At 41.0% G+C, this 13,884-nt stretch overlaps 2 protein-coding genes across 2 annotated transcripts in view; one reads left to right on the top strand and one right to left on the bottom strand.

Annotated features, from left to right (window-relative positions):
- The window catches only part of LOC118423214 (glycoprotein integral membrane protein 1-like), a 13,057-nt gene extending 3,243 nt beyond the window's left edge, over positions 1–9,814 (top strand). The window contains exons 2-8 of the mRNA XM_035831278.1: positions 934–1,062; positions 2,649–2,748; positions 3,298–3,428; positions 3,901–4,045; positions 6,182–6,342; positions 6,639–6,823; positions 7,246–9,814. Coding sequence (XP_035687171.1) covers positions 934–1,062; positions 2,649–2,748; positions 3,298–3,428; positions 3,901–4,045; positions 6,182–6,342; positions 6,639–6,823; positions 7,246–7,342 — 948 coding nt within the window. The 3' untranslated portion in view covers positions 7,343–9,814. The remainder of the gene's footprint in view (positions 1–933; positions 1,063–2,648; positions 2,749–3,297; positions 3,429–3,900; positions 4,046–6,181; positions 6,343–6,638; positions 6,824–7,245) is intronic.
- A 96-nt stretch (positions 9,815–9,910) lies between these two features.
- Positions 9,911–13,884, bottom strand: part of LOC118422161 (SWI/SNF-related matrix-associated actin-dependent regulator of chromatin subfamily A containing DEAD/H box 1-like) — a 31,751-nt gene continuing 27,777 nt past the window's right edge. The window contains exon 21 of the mRNA XM_035829678.1: positions 9,911–9,914. Within this exon, the coding sequence (XP_035685571.1) occupies positions 9,911–9,914 (4 nt within the window). The remainder of the gene's footprint in view (positions 9,915–13,884) is intronic.

Consider the following 13,884-nt stretch of genomic DNA (forward strand, 5'->3'; position numbering starts at 1 on the left):
CTCAAGTTTTCTAAAAGCAATGCCAAGGTGAAAGTCTTTCAGATCTTGAAGAACACTTGAATGACTAGAGTTGACTTAGAGAGCATTCAAGGGAACAAAGAGTGCCAACATCTGTTACAAGCTTGGTTGACCCTGGTCCATTCTTTAGGTTGTATCCATGGTAACAGACACACCTACATGCCAGGCCCTACATGGGTTATCTCACACAAGACATTGTGGAGATGCCACAGTTTCAGGTTAGCCTGTGACAGTCATACTGCATATGTTGGGGGATTTTCTTACTTAGCAAAATAGATAAAATCTAAGATATGTTTTGATGTCTAAGTCTCTTAGACAAACAAAAGGATATGTGAAGTTCAATGCATCCTTGAACTTGGAAAAAACTGGAAGAGGAATGTTGCCAAGTGTTCTGAACATGAGTCTGATATTGTCACTGACAGTTGAATTGGAAAAATCCTGTGGGACCATTGCCTTTACCATTTAGAGACATACATGTAGAATATTGCATTTACTTCAGAACAGCATGTAATACATCATAACATGCCCTTATCTAATGGTAAAATGAAAGTGCTATAGTTTGACGATCACAATTAAGAAAATGCAATAATGGAAATATGCCAAAAGGTATTGCAAAGAAACGTGATTAGCCAACACTCGCAGTGTTACAGTGTATAAAGCTTACCAAGCCCCAATAGGGTTAAACTTAAAGTTCAGGTTGACTGGAAAACAACTTAGGTGTAAAATCATATACCAGTCAGTCTAGCTGTGATGACATTAAATATATAGCAGCCTCTTCACCATGAAGGGTAGCTGGCTCAACAATGTAAAACAATCTATAACAGTACTAATCAACATGAGAGGGCACTTAAACCTACATCATAAAGACGTAACTACCTCATAAAGATGTCATGTTCTAATGGCCCTGTTTTGTAGGTGGAAGATGCCACCAGTCCCATGGCTGTGAAGATGGAGAAGGCACTGGAAGAAACCATTCTGGTAGAGGTGCAGGAGGAGGCCCTGGCAGAGCAGATACCTGGAGAGTTGGAGGATAAAGTCATCAAGGTACGAAAATTATCAGAGAAGATTTGTGGTCCTACCTTTCACATACATGGTAGAAGTTGTAGGTTTTAAGGTCCATAAGCACTTTGATTATCATTTTACCATGCCACATATTTTCTTACACAGAATAAGTTAAAGTGCTTTAACAGTAATCACTGGTAACAAAGTTGGAGAAATTGGAGTATACTTGGAGTAATGAGTATGCACCTAGCCCCAGCTGTTGTGTTTTTCAAATTGCCTGTTATGCTTTCATGAAAATATGATCATGCTGATAACTGGTATCAAGGGAAGCTGTGTGCCCAGTTGTGTAATACCCTGAGTTTGTTATGAAAACCTGAGTTGTATATAAGGTTACCTGGAGCAGGTGTGTGGACCCTGAAGTAATGAAGGTTTGTATCATGTAACTTTGTAATCAGGGAAAATAAGGCTCAGGCTGTTAGGTGCCTTCCTAGGTATTCTGGAACAGAGCTGTTGGGTCGATGTAGTCAAGTCCAGCTGACCCTCAGTAGCTTTCTGTGGCACTTCATCTCAAAGGCATGCCGATGTAATTCAGCATTATAGCTGCAGCCCTTTGAATAGTAAGGGATGGTGTAATATGTTATAAAACCCACCATACTTCTCAAAAAGAGGATTTCTAACAGTTTCAAAGCAGGGCATCTGAGTCATTTCCTGACATCTGAGTTTGTGCTAAATGCCAGGAGCCTTCTTAAATCTCTCCGCTTCTACCATGTGAGTCGTGATCTTTGCCTCTAGTCTGTAGGATCATTGGTGACTATGTGCCTCATGTAAGTAAAGGTTGGTTAGACTTGCAGAAGGTTAGAGTTTTATCCAGGAAGTCCATGCTTAAGTGGTAGGATTTCTGTACTGATGTGTTGCTTGGTAACAGAACACGGTGGAATGAAGTATTTGAATGGAGTATAGGTCAGCAGACAGGAAATGAAGATCTCTTCAGAACTTGTGGAGAACAGAAGTAGCCTGAACTCAAACTGTGTTAGCTTGAACTTCTTCCCAACATAGGCAGGCAATCATTTGATTTTAGGGAGCAGCGAAATGTCCTATATGGCATATGAATGCCAATAAATGAAAGGAAAAACATCAGAAATATTTACATCAAACCTTAACTTCTATTTGCTAAAATTAGTAAAGAAGAACTGAGATTGAATAAGATTGCCTTCAATTTGCTGTTTATTCACACATGTATTATTGGCATCAAATGGCTGTGAGGCTATGGTGGTAGACACATGATTGAGATATCATGGGTTAGATCTCTGGCATCCTGGCTAGATGCTGTGTCCTTGGGAAAGGCACTTTACATGACTTTTCTCAAGTGTGAAAATGGGTTCCTGTCAGTTCCTGTGGTTGAGAAGGTAAAAGATGGTAGAAGGAGAGTGATAGACTGTACCTTCCAATTCCATACCTTAGACACAGTGGAGAACAACCCACTGCCTCTGCAGCCCAAAAAAGGCTATGGGACTACTTTGTATTTTACCTTTTTTACTATGTTAATCTTGAATCTGGTGTCTGGAAAAGCTTTTATTTTTCCTGCTTTTTTCTTAGCAAAATATGATAATCCATTCAATTTCTTACAGGTTGAACTGAAGGTGACTGTTCACAAAGGCCAGGTAAAGGTGAATGACCTGCCGGTCATCACCCCAGGGATCACCCACCTGACCTGTGATGCTCAGATATGTAAGTCTACATCTAATTTGTCAATAATTTACATCACACACATTATGTACAAAAGCATACAACATAAAGTCCAGATATGGTATAAGTGTTCAAGGAATTCAGGGTTCTAGCCAGCATCCATACTTCCATCCTTTGACAGAATTTGCCAGCTTGGGACGGATGAAAATTTTGTCCATTCCCTCCTCTGTGGCGGACAAAAATCAAACAATGTAAACAAATGAAATTTTGGCAGAAATTCAGCACAGATGCCATTGAACCAAGCTGAGTCTACTCTACCAGTACCAACAAACTCTGCCCCTCAAAATGCAGGAAATAGCATTTCAGTGGGTCTTAGATTTCAAAATTTCCAGGACCCCCTATGGTCGTTGCCCGGTAGCCTCCAGCGCTTGACAGGATTTCTGTTTGAAATCCAGGGATTTCTGTTTGAAATCCAGGGGACAGAAAAATATTTCAGGCTGGCTAGAACACTGGTGAAGATCAAACCTGTTCATCAGATAACACCGTAATTCATTCACCGTAATTAATTCAATAACATTATTCTGTCCACAGTCCAACCAACTTCTGAGGGGAAGCTGACTCCCCAGGGCGTGGCGACGGTTGGTGTGCGACTGCTGGTGCTGCAGCGGGGCGCAAAACAGCTGCACATCGAGGAGGAAGTCACCTCTGTCAACGGCACAACTGTAAGGTTCAGGTCATTACCTTTGGTTAACTGAATTGATATACTTAAAACCAAACTCTATGCATGTGAGATAGGAGAAGAAGAAGAAAAATCTGAAGTTTCCCCATTGACGGGTGTTAGAATTGCAAATTGAAGCAAAAGCACATGCACAGATCCCATCATCTTGTGATTATTCCTCCCCAGGTCCTGCAGGGTGTTGTGCATCAGGTGCTGATTGTGTTGAGTGTTGATCATGTTGTGATCATTCCTCCCCCAGGTCCTGCAGGGTGTTGTGCATCAGGTGCTGATTGTGTTGAGTGTTGATCATCTTGTGATCATTCCTCCCCAGGTCCTACAGGGTGTTGTACATCAGGTGCTGATTGTGTTGAGTGTTGATCATGTTGTGATCATTCCTCCCCCAGGTCCTGCAGGGTGTTGTGCATCAGGTGCTGATTGTGTTGAGTGTTGATCATCTTGTGATCATTCCTCCCCAGGTCCTACAGGGTGTTGTGCATCAGGTGCTGATTGTGTTGAGTGAGAAGCAGAAGGAGCTGAAGCGGATGGTGTCCCACGTCAAACTGGAACACAGCAAGGTCCATCAGCTCTCTGCAGACAGTGTGGTCCATGTGGCCAAGCAAGGTTAGTATTGGTTGATTGATTCAATCATTCATTCATTGATTCCTTCTTTTCTTCACTCACTCACTCAGTCTTCCTTTCTCTCTCCTTCCGCTTAAGGTTCCAGGTCGGAGTTCAAATCTGACCGGAGTTGACGGAAGGGTGGTGTAATAGGCCGGAAGTGTGCTGTCGTCTCCCTAACTTTTGCTCCCTATTGCTTGGTGATCATTATATCTGAGCATAGATTTGTCGTATGTCCTGAAAAGCCTGTGGTTTGTATTATTTTTGTGCGAGGAGTACTGTAAGTTCATTTATGTTCGCGAGCACTTAATTTCGCGAGTTTGAGCAAATCGGGAGTTCGCGAGATCTTTGAGTTCGCGAGCGGGTGTTTCAAATATTTTTCTAAAGTTACGATCCGGTACTATGACGGTAACGCGAGTGCCCCCTCCCACCCACACCGCAACACCAGTCATGCCGTCAAAGGCGGAATTTACGCCTTAGAGTTCATAGTTACCCTTCAAACAATGTCTAAAGTTGGTGTACTCAATAAAAAATGTGTTTCTACCAAGCCACTGTCTCATTGTTGGGCTGATTTCGGCCTGTTTCGGCCGTGATTTGATGACAGCGCACGGAACGCAACAGGGCCAATGACCCCTGATATGTCGCAATCACATTTGCCGCATAGGCTGACGGGATACCCACGCCAAACACAAGCGACGCGGGCGCCATTTTGAAATATTTTCGGCGTGAAAGACGGCGCTAAGTTTTAAACTTTCAGCGTAATTTGTGGACACAAATTGTACACAAGAAGGTGAAGAGTTTATCTCTCCGATATTTACAGTAGTTCCAACTCAGAATTATGAAACGAACGTCTTTTTTTCGGCATGTAAGCGGAGTTTTGTTTGCCACGTTTCTAGTCGTAAAAATTTCCCCGCTATTATTGTTGTGAATCTTAGTTGCTGTAATTCCATAGCCATTACTTGTATTTGTAAAGACCGGTACTACTCAGTTTTATTTTTTGTTCTGTTTTTAACTTGTAGAAATTGAATTAAACTATGATAATGTGCTAAGTAGATTGTTATCGCAGCCATGTCACGGCGTGTACGTAAGTAAACAAAGCCGACATGTTTCTTTTTCCTCAACTTTTATTTCGGTTTGAAAAGAATAAATAGTCTGTTATCAATTGAGTCTTGTCATTGGTATAAGTTGCTATCATAGTAAACACGTAGTTTCAGAGACTGGATCTTTTGGACGGAGGGTGTGGGGAGGGGGACGATATTGAACATGCATGTTCGCGAGTAGATGACTTCGCGAAGCAGAGGTCTCAGCGAAATACGCGAACTTAAAAATCTCGCGAACTTAAATGAACTTACAGTAGTTGGTCGGCCAGTAAAACCATTTTTTTATTAGTCCGCTGCAACGGTGAAGCGGTTTTTCCGCCTGATGACCCAAATAGCAGCGTTTTTCATGCAATTTCGATGAAATGACGTCATCGGAGATTGCAAAAAAAGTTTTCACATGGAATTTTTTTATTTTCATTTTGCAAAATCATGAAGAATCTAGCTTCTCTACTACGTAGGCCGTTATCCTGGGAAAATTCGTTTTTTTCCAAGCAGCTTCGATAAAAAAAAGTGTTAAAAAATGATAGTTTTCGGGTCCAAAATTAAAATTTTACTACAGATTCTACCCAATATAAAGAGGCAACAGATGATACCAGTAGGTTTGTCGGAAAGAGGCAGTAAACAGCTTTACACGATATTGATTTCGTTTCTCGTCCTACGTTTCCTAACGGAACTGTATCCCTTCGGTCTGAGGCTGTCCGCCAACCTCCAAAATTGTAAAAGAAACTCCAGTCTGATACCTTATGGAAGGGTGTGAGGTGTGGATTAAAGTTAGTTCCTCTGCCATGGCAACTTTGTGTAGTCTGTGTAACACAAACTCTACTGTCCAGGGTTGTAACTAGCCTTCTAGGAAGCTGGCGGATGTTGGGCAGGCTGCTATAAGCGAGATTTAATCAGGCTAATTCCTGTGCATTTGTCATCAATTTCTGTCAAGCCACCTGTCTTCTACTCCTCTTTGCATCCTTGTATTATACTACATGCGTGCAATGGATAGCAGCAAAAACTGTCATGACCATCATGTATTTTTTCCATTATGTAGTTATCAAGACATCGACCATGGGCCATGCTGAGATGACCAGTAACCAGCAGGAGGCAGTGGACATTGCCCCAGAGATCAGTACAGAGGAGGTGGCTGCCCCTGGCAAGCTGCCCGAGACCCCCCTGCGGGCTGACCCCCCCTTGAAACCCACCACCTTCCACGTAAGATGTTTCTTTTGTCTGCTTGTATCACCTAAGATTTAAAACTGTGAAATTCTGTTAAATACTAGACTATTAAGTTGAATATATTCCTGGAATTGTCTCAGAGATTTATATTTTCTACACCGCCAGAAATTTTGTTTAAATCATATGAGCAATTCCCTTTGTGTGCTTTTGAACGTAGATTATGGACCTGCTCCTTTTCCTGACAAAATTTTACGTAAATCCATGCAAGTGATTTTAAAGGCTTCATCATCAGGAAAAATGATGAAGATAACAGCTCACTCATCTGCCTACAGTCGCTGTGCAGTCGTATGGAGGAGCTGAGGAACCAGATGTGCGTGGCGTTCCGACAGATGTGTGACGAGTTCAACCTCCAGTCGTTCTACGTGCGGCTCCTGACCCTCTGCCTGATCTGTGCCATGACGGTGGTGATATGTCTGTCCTGTGTGAAGGCTTTCTGTCCTGGGGAGGAACTCTCTAAGTAAGAGACTAGTTGGTGTTGTTGTTTTGCACTGTATGATGTTGTTCTGTGCAGTGCTTTTTTGGTCATCCTGACTGTAACCTGTGTACCTTTTAAGAAGTCACCAGGTAGGGGAGAAATGGGATGTTGTTGGCAGTGTATTGGGATCCATACAATGAAAGATATATTGAAAGAGATATGATGATGATGGCTGTTTCTTCATATCTGAAGATCAGTGGGAAGGTTGCTGTCCTCTGCAGGCTCTCATGTGATACAGTACCATGTGTAATGGTTAGGAATGACATGCTTCTGCCACACTGTGTGCCTGCGAAGCTGGTGCGTTGTGCTGAAGAGCAGTTACACCGTCTTTACAGATACAGATAGTCATTGGTCAGTATTATATAACAGTACTTATTAAGATGCTGTATCTATTCCTTTTGCAGAGAAGAGAAGATCAAGCTGGGTATGCTGTGTGAGCAGTGCGAGCTGAAACACAACGAAGAAAGATACAAGGTTCTGAAGCAATATGAGTTGGTATAGAAGGTTAGGGTTGGGACAGGATGAAGGAAAGATAGTAATGACATGCAGAGATTGTACAGCCTCCCTGCACAACTGGTTAAAACTGCAGCATTTTCTGTGCTCTGTGCCTCTAGTTTAATTAGCTGGTTGTGTTATGATTCCTTTGATAACGTTAAACTAGCATAGATCTCCTATTTGTGTAGTATAAGTGCATAACACAATTGCAGATCATCAGAATCTAATATTTAAGATTCCTTCTGGTTTTTGATACATCCATGCATTTAACCTGAAACAGAAAGAAAAGTACTCAACTCGACTGTCTTCTATAACAGTGTAGACACTTATAAGTACATAAACCCAAGACATATTGGGAACACATTCTGTTCATTATCTATATATACAATGTATATGCAGTGTAGAAAATGCTGCAGTTTTTTTGCTTAGAGTCATACTCATACCACCTTCAGTTAGTTAACATTGCTGAAAAAGGATGCTTAATGTTAAACGTGGCATAGTATATAGTCCTTTTTTGTGGTAAGTTATTGTATTGTGTAAGGTACGTCTTCTAATCATATTTGCTTATTGATGGTTTAATGGTATATATAAATTTAATGTTGTATCTTGGGATGATGAGAAAAGTTTATCGTTAATAGGCAACTGAAATGGATTGAGTAAATTTGAGTGAGCTTTAGTAAGACTTGCTTAGATAGAGGGTATGAAATCTGTTAGGCTTGTTAAGGATTATCAACCAGAACATGGTTTGAAAATTGTAGGCATAAAATTTGTACAAAGGTTTAAGTCTAGGTAATGTGAAGTACCCAGAGACTGTACACAGTTACATGAGATGTAATTGTAAAGAAGTAGCCAAAATGAAGCTGAATGCCACACAGTCTTATACTACACAGTTGTCAAGGGTCATAGTGGCTTATACTCTACTAATGATAACATTATTACTGATAAATAGCCCAAGGATTATCAATCAAATTTAGGGTGCAGGCTACCCAATAGTCTTCCTTATATTAGGATACAGATAAAGTTGTACTAGTCTTTTGGGTGCTAAATCTTAGCATCTTATGCAGGACAGGATACACTTGTATGTTTAACTAGACATACAAAATGTATGGCAATCTTTCTGCTTCTGTGTTGAATGAGTAAGAATGGGTGCATCAGATGGAAAGTTGCAGTAATTCTCAGAGTGAAATTTCACCTGAAGTTCTAATTCACAAAACAACAAAAACATGATAATTCTACACTGTAAATGTCTTTGCAAAGCAAAGTAGTTATGTCAAACAATATCTTATGATTAGTTCAAAAGTCAGCAAGCATACTTCCTTCATTTTATGAACAGAGGGCTTGCAAATAGTGTCTAAACCGGGACCAGGAAGAGGAATTTATCAGCATTTGTACAATTCTCAGAGTAAGTTGTAAGTATGCACAGAAGAAAAAACGCTTGGTACTAATGTAGACCTGTGGAAATTGCCTATAGTGAGGAGAGAGCAAGCTAACTATAAAGATATTTACTCAAGGTTAGGAGGCAACTAACAGGACAATATTGTTTGATATGATAATGTTGGGATTTGGATAGGGTAAGTGAGTTAAAGATAATGTTGTTTGCTATTGTATTTGAAAGTAATAGTCATTTTATTGTGTTTAACGTAACATGTAAGGAAACATGAAAATTGTGTATAGTGTATATTGTTCTTAATTTATGCATTCACCCTTATCCATCATGTGTTGTGGCTATAAACTAATATGGCAATGTTATGGAATGATAATAAAGCCTAGTTCTGGTTGGCACAGACACTCAAAAGGTTAAGAAAAGCAGGTAATATTTCACATTTACTGAAGTACCAGTTTGTCTTCAGGTTTTGGAAAATCAACTAAATTCTCTGGACCATACAGGTTTCAACAAGACAAAGAAGGATCTGTTAGAATGCTGTCCTGTACTGTGCTTGGTCATATTCAGTATCACCATGGATGTAAGAGTGACTGCAGTAAACTAACTTTGTCCCTCTTTCAATTTCCTTGCTTTGTGCAATGCCATCATTGACTCACAAAGATATTGGAGGAAACGGCATCGCTTTGTGTTGGAAAGGATATGTAACAACAAAGGTGTTCATGAATTATTCCTGGTTGGAAATACACAAGAAACACAAATCTGTATCACTGCCTTCCAGACTTTGGTCTTACTGTCAAAGAAGTACTTTTTATTGATGGCAAGAAACATTATATGGGTTCTCTTTACATTATCATCAAGATGATGGAATAACCACAGTATTAACTGATCACTAGAATAATTCTTTGACCTGTCCCCATCATCTAGTACATTGTACATGTACATGAAGATGTATTGTCATCAAAAAGATCCATGTGTAATATAACATTGAAGGTAACTTACAGAAAACATTTAGCATTGTGTTCAACTCTGCCTGTCACTGATGTTCTAAATGTTGTGGGAAACAAATGGCAATATTAAATGTGGAAGAAAAAGACATTTTATGTTGGTGCTTATTTTTATGTATTGTTCCTATGTATGAGCGTAAGCCTGTCGTCATAAACCATAAGGTGTTCAGTTGCAGCAAGTCAGTTTTAACTGCAGAAAAAAAAAACACAAATTCATTTACTACTTCATTTGAATGCTAAGTACAAATCAACAACAGCATGGCTATGTTCACAGAGAGAAAGACAATTCAATAACACATTATTTCGTAACAGGCTGGAATTTTCGCAATGGATGAACCCATTTTCGCATTGGATAAAAGCCACAAATTGAGTGCTTACTTCCCGAGATATGACCTACGAGGGGCATTACTTATTGAACGCCCCTCGTAAGCACTACCGCTAGGGTTAGGGTTAGGGTTAGGGTTAGGGTTAGCCTAGTACTTAGAGGCAACATGGCTAAGAGTGCATTCAAGTCGGTCAAACTTGGTATCATTGGAAAGGTCTCTTGGTACGGAGTTGTAAGCTGCAAACCGTTTTGAAATTGGGTGCTTACTTCCCGAGATATGACCTAAGCACTACCGCTAGGGTTAGGGTTAGGGTTAGGGTTAGGGTTAGCCTAGTGCTTAGAGGCAACATGGCTAAGAGTGCATTCAAATCGGTCAAACTTGGTATCATTGGAAAGGTCTCTTGGTACGGAGTTGTAAGCTGCAAACCGTTTTGAAGCTGGGTGCTTACTTCCCGAGATATGACCTAAGCACTACCGCTAGGGTTAGGGTTAGGGTTAGCTTAGAGGCAACATGGCTAAGAGTGAATTCAAGTCGGTCAAACTTGGTATCATTGGAAAGGTCTCTTGGTACGGAGTTGTAAGCTGCAAACCGTTTTGAAATTGGGTGCTTACTTCCCGAGATATGACCTAAGCACTACCGCTAGGGTTAGGGTTAGGGTTAGCCTAGTGCTTAGAGGCAATATGGCTAAGAGTGCATTCAAATCGGTCAAACTTGGTATCATTGGAAAGGTCTCTTGGTACGGAGTTGTAAGCTGCAAACCGTTTTGAAATTGGGTGCTTACTTCCCGAGATATGACCTAAGCACTACCGCTAGGGTTAGGGTTAGGGTGCTTAGAGGCAACATGGCTAAGAGTGCATTCAAGTCGGTCAAACTTGGTATCATTGGAAAGGTCTCTTGGTACGGAGTTGTAAGCTGCAAACCGTTTTGAAATGGTGTGCTTACTTCCGGAGATATGACCTAAGCACTACCGCTAGGGTTAGGGTTAGGGTTAGCCTAGTGCTTAGAGGCAACATGGCTAAGAGTGCATTCAAGTCGGTCAAACTTGGTATCATTGGAAAGGTCTCTTGGTACGGAGTTGTAAGCTGCAAACTGTTTTCTTCATTTGTACGCTGGCATTAGTATTGGCAAGGAGGTATTTTGCTTGTAAATACCATTTATATAAATAATAAGAAATTACCTAATTGAATTATTTAGATGAGTCCAATTTGCATAATTAAAAAAACCAAACCGTATAATGCTGTCTCGCCATAGTGTTGAATGATGTGACTTTGATACTACATTTACAAAGGATGATTTCAACAGTAATTGTGACTTTTGAAGTTAGGTGGAGGCTCCACTAAGATGCACAGTTTTTTTAAAACTCCATTGATTATTGGATTGGGGTTCTATAAACCCTTATCCAACTTCGTTCAACCTTGTTAAACCCTTTTTTTATATTCAAACAGATGCGACCTACGCTGCAGAAGCTAACAGCAAGAGGGCGAAATGTTGGGGCCTGTGGAAGAAGCTGTGGCGCGTCACCAGTGTTCTGTTCGTCGCCATCTACGCCATGGATACTGCTGCCGTATTTTGCAGGTAAGTTATCTTATAGAACTTCAGAATTGAACAGGTCTTACTACATGGATGGTAGAATCATCTACCGAGCATGTGTTAATGTCAAATTCCATTTGTATTGTCTCTGTCAGCAGGGCTATTCCTTTGTAATAGCTAGCTAGAGGTTAGTTTGACAACCCACGCTGAACAGACAAGCCGGTAGATAGAAAAATAAGCAAATGGATACTACAGATGGCAGTAGCATAGTGATAGTTTCAATTTCCTAATAATAATTGATGATCGAATCATAGTAATGCAGTCGATTGAATTCTGTCAGTGCAAAAATCTGTTTTTCCAAACGGCATGGAATACCACATGTGTGTTTGCTTTACTTAAAAAGTTGCAACATGATAACAACAAGTAATAACAGGGATCAAAGATACCATTGATATGTAGATAAATTTATAAGTACTATATCTATTAAGCTCTTCCAGAGGTCAGTGCGCATGCGGGGCTGACAGGAATTCTGGGTAATATGTCAAAGTTTAAGGCCTGATCCATGTAGAAATTCTCTGGGTGATATGTGAAAGGTTAAGTCCCGATAAAATGTAGAAATTCCACTATTTTGTAGGCGCCATTACGTCCCGCAAATCTTAAGAATTCGGATGGACGAGACTTCGGATGGGCCTTTGCCTTTGACATATTCAACAGATTCCTGTCGCCTGCACATGAGCAATGAGGTCAGTGAAAGAGCTTATCATGGTCTCATATCTGTCTCCAATAAAAATGATTTATTTGCAACTGGGCATATTTAGCATGGATGATGTGGATTTTCAGATGTGTTCACGGATTGAATGCAATCATTTATTGTCATTGGATATACAGTTAAAGTCATCAGTTACTCTGGGGAGATGGTCAGGCTGTCTAAAGAGATTACCAACCTGAACAGAAAGACTGAACTGCGCTTTGCTGATGAACTACGGCTAAATCGTAAATACCACTAAGATAAAGATTGGAGATTTTATCGCAGCACTTGTGTATGTATATGTGTGCTTCCTCTTGTTTGTTTGTTTATCTGTATGTGTGTTCCTTTGTTTGTGTTCGTTTGTTTATGTGTGTGTGTGTGTGTGTGTGTGTGTGTGTCCAAGGTATGGCCAAGATATGACCAAGGTATGACCAAGGTATGACCAAGATATGGCCAAGGTATGGCCAAGGTATAACCAAGGTATGACCAAGGCATGACCAAGGTATGACCAAGGTATGGCCAAGGTATGACCAAGGTATGGCCAAGGTATGACCAAGGTATGGCCAAGGTATGACCAAGGTATGGCCAAGGTATATAAAGGTATGGCCAAGGTATGACCAAGGTATGGCCAAGGTATGACCAAGGTATGAAAAAGGTATGACCAAGGCATGACCAAGGTATGACCAAGGTATGGCCAAGGTATGACCAAGGTATGGCCAAGGTATGACCAAGGTATGACCAAGGTATGGCCAAGGTATATAAAGGTATATAAAGGTATGGCCAAGGTATGACTAAGGTATGACCAAGGTATGACTAAGGTATGACCAAGGTAAACCAAGGTATGAATAACGTATGGCCAAGGTATGACCAAGGTATGACCAATGTATGACCAAGGTTTGACCAAGGTATGACCAAGGTATGGCCAAGGTATGGCCAAGGTATGACCAAGGTATGGCCAAGGTATGACCAAGGTATGACCAAGGTATGGCCAAGGTATGACCAAGGTATGGCCAACGTATGGCCAAGGTATGACCAAGGTATGACCAAGGTATGACCAAGGTATGACCAAGGTATGGCCAAGGTATGACCAAGGTATGGCCAAGGTATGGCCAAGGTATGATCAAGGTATGACGAAGGTATGGCCAAGGTATGACCAAGGTATGACCAAGGTATGACCAAGGTATGGCCAAGGTATGACCAAGGTATGGCCAAGGTTTGGCCAAGGTATGACCAAGGTATGACCAAGGTATTACCAAGGTATGACCAAGGTTTGGCGAAGGTATGACCAAGGTATGACCAAGGTATGGCCAAGGTATGACCAAGGTATGGCCAAGGTATGACCAAGGTATGACCAAGGTATGGCCAAGCTTTGACCAAGGTATGGCCAAGGTATGGCCAAGCTTTGACCAAGGTATGGCCAAGGTATGACCAAGGTATGACCAAGGTATGACCAAGGTTTGGCCAAGGTATGACCAAGGTATGACCAAGGTATGACCAAGGTATGGCCAAGGTATGACCAAGGTATGGTCAAGGTATGACCAAGGTATGACCAAGGT

The sequence above is a fragment of the Branchiostoma floridae genome, chromosome 9 (assembly GCF_000003815.2).
Source record: "Branchiostoma floridae strain S238N-H82 chromosome 9, Bfl_VNyyK, whole genome shotgun sequence".
Lineage (NCBI taxonomy): Eukaryota > Metazoa > Chordata > Leptocardii > Amphioxiformes > Branchiostomatidae > Branchiostoma > Branchiostoma floridae.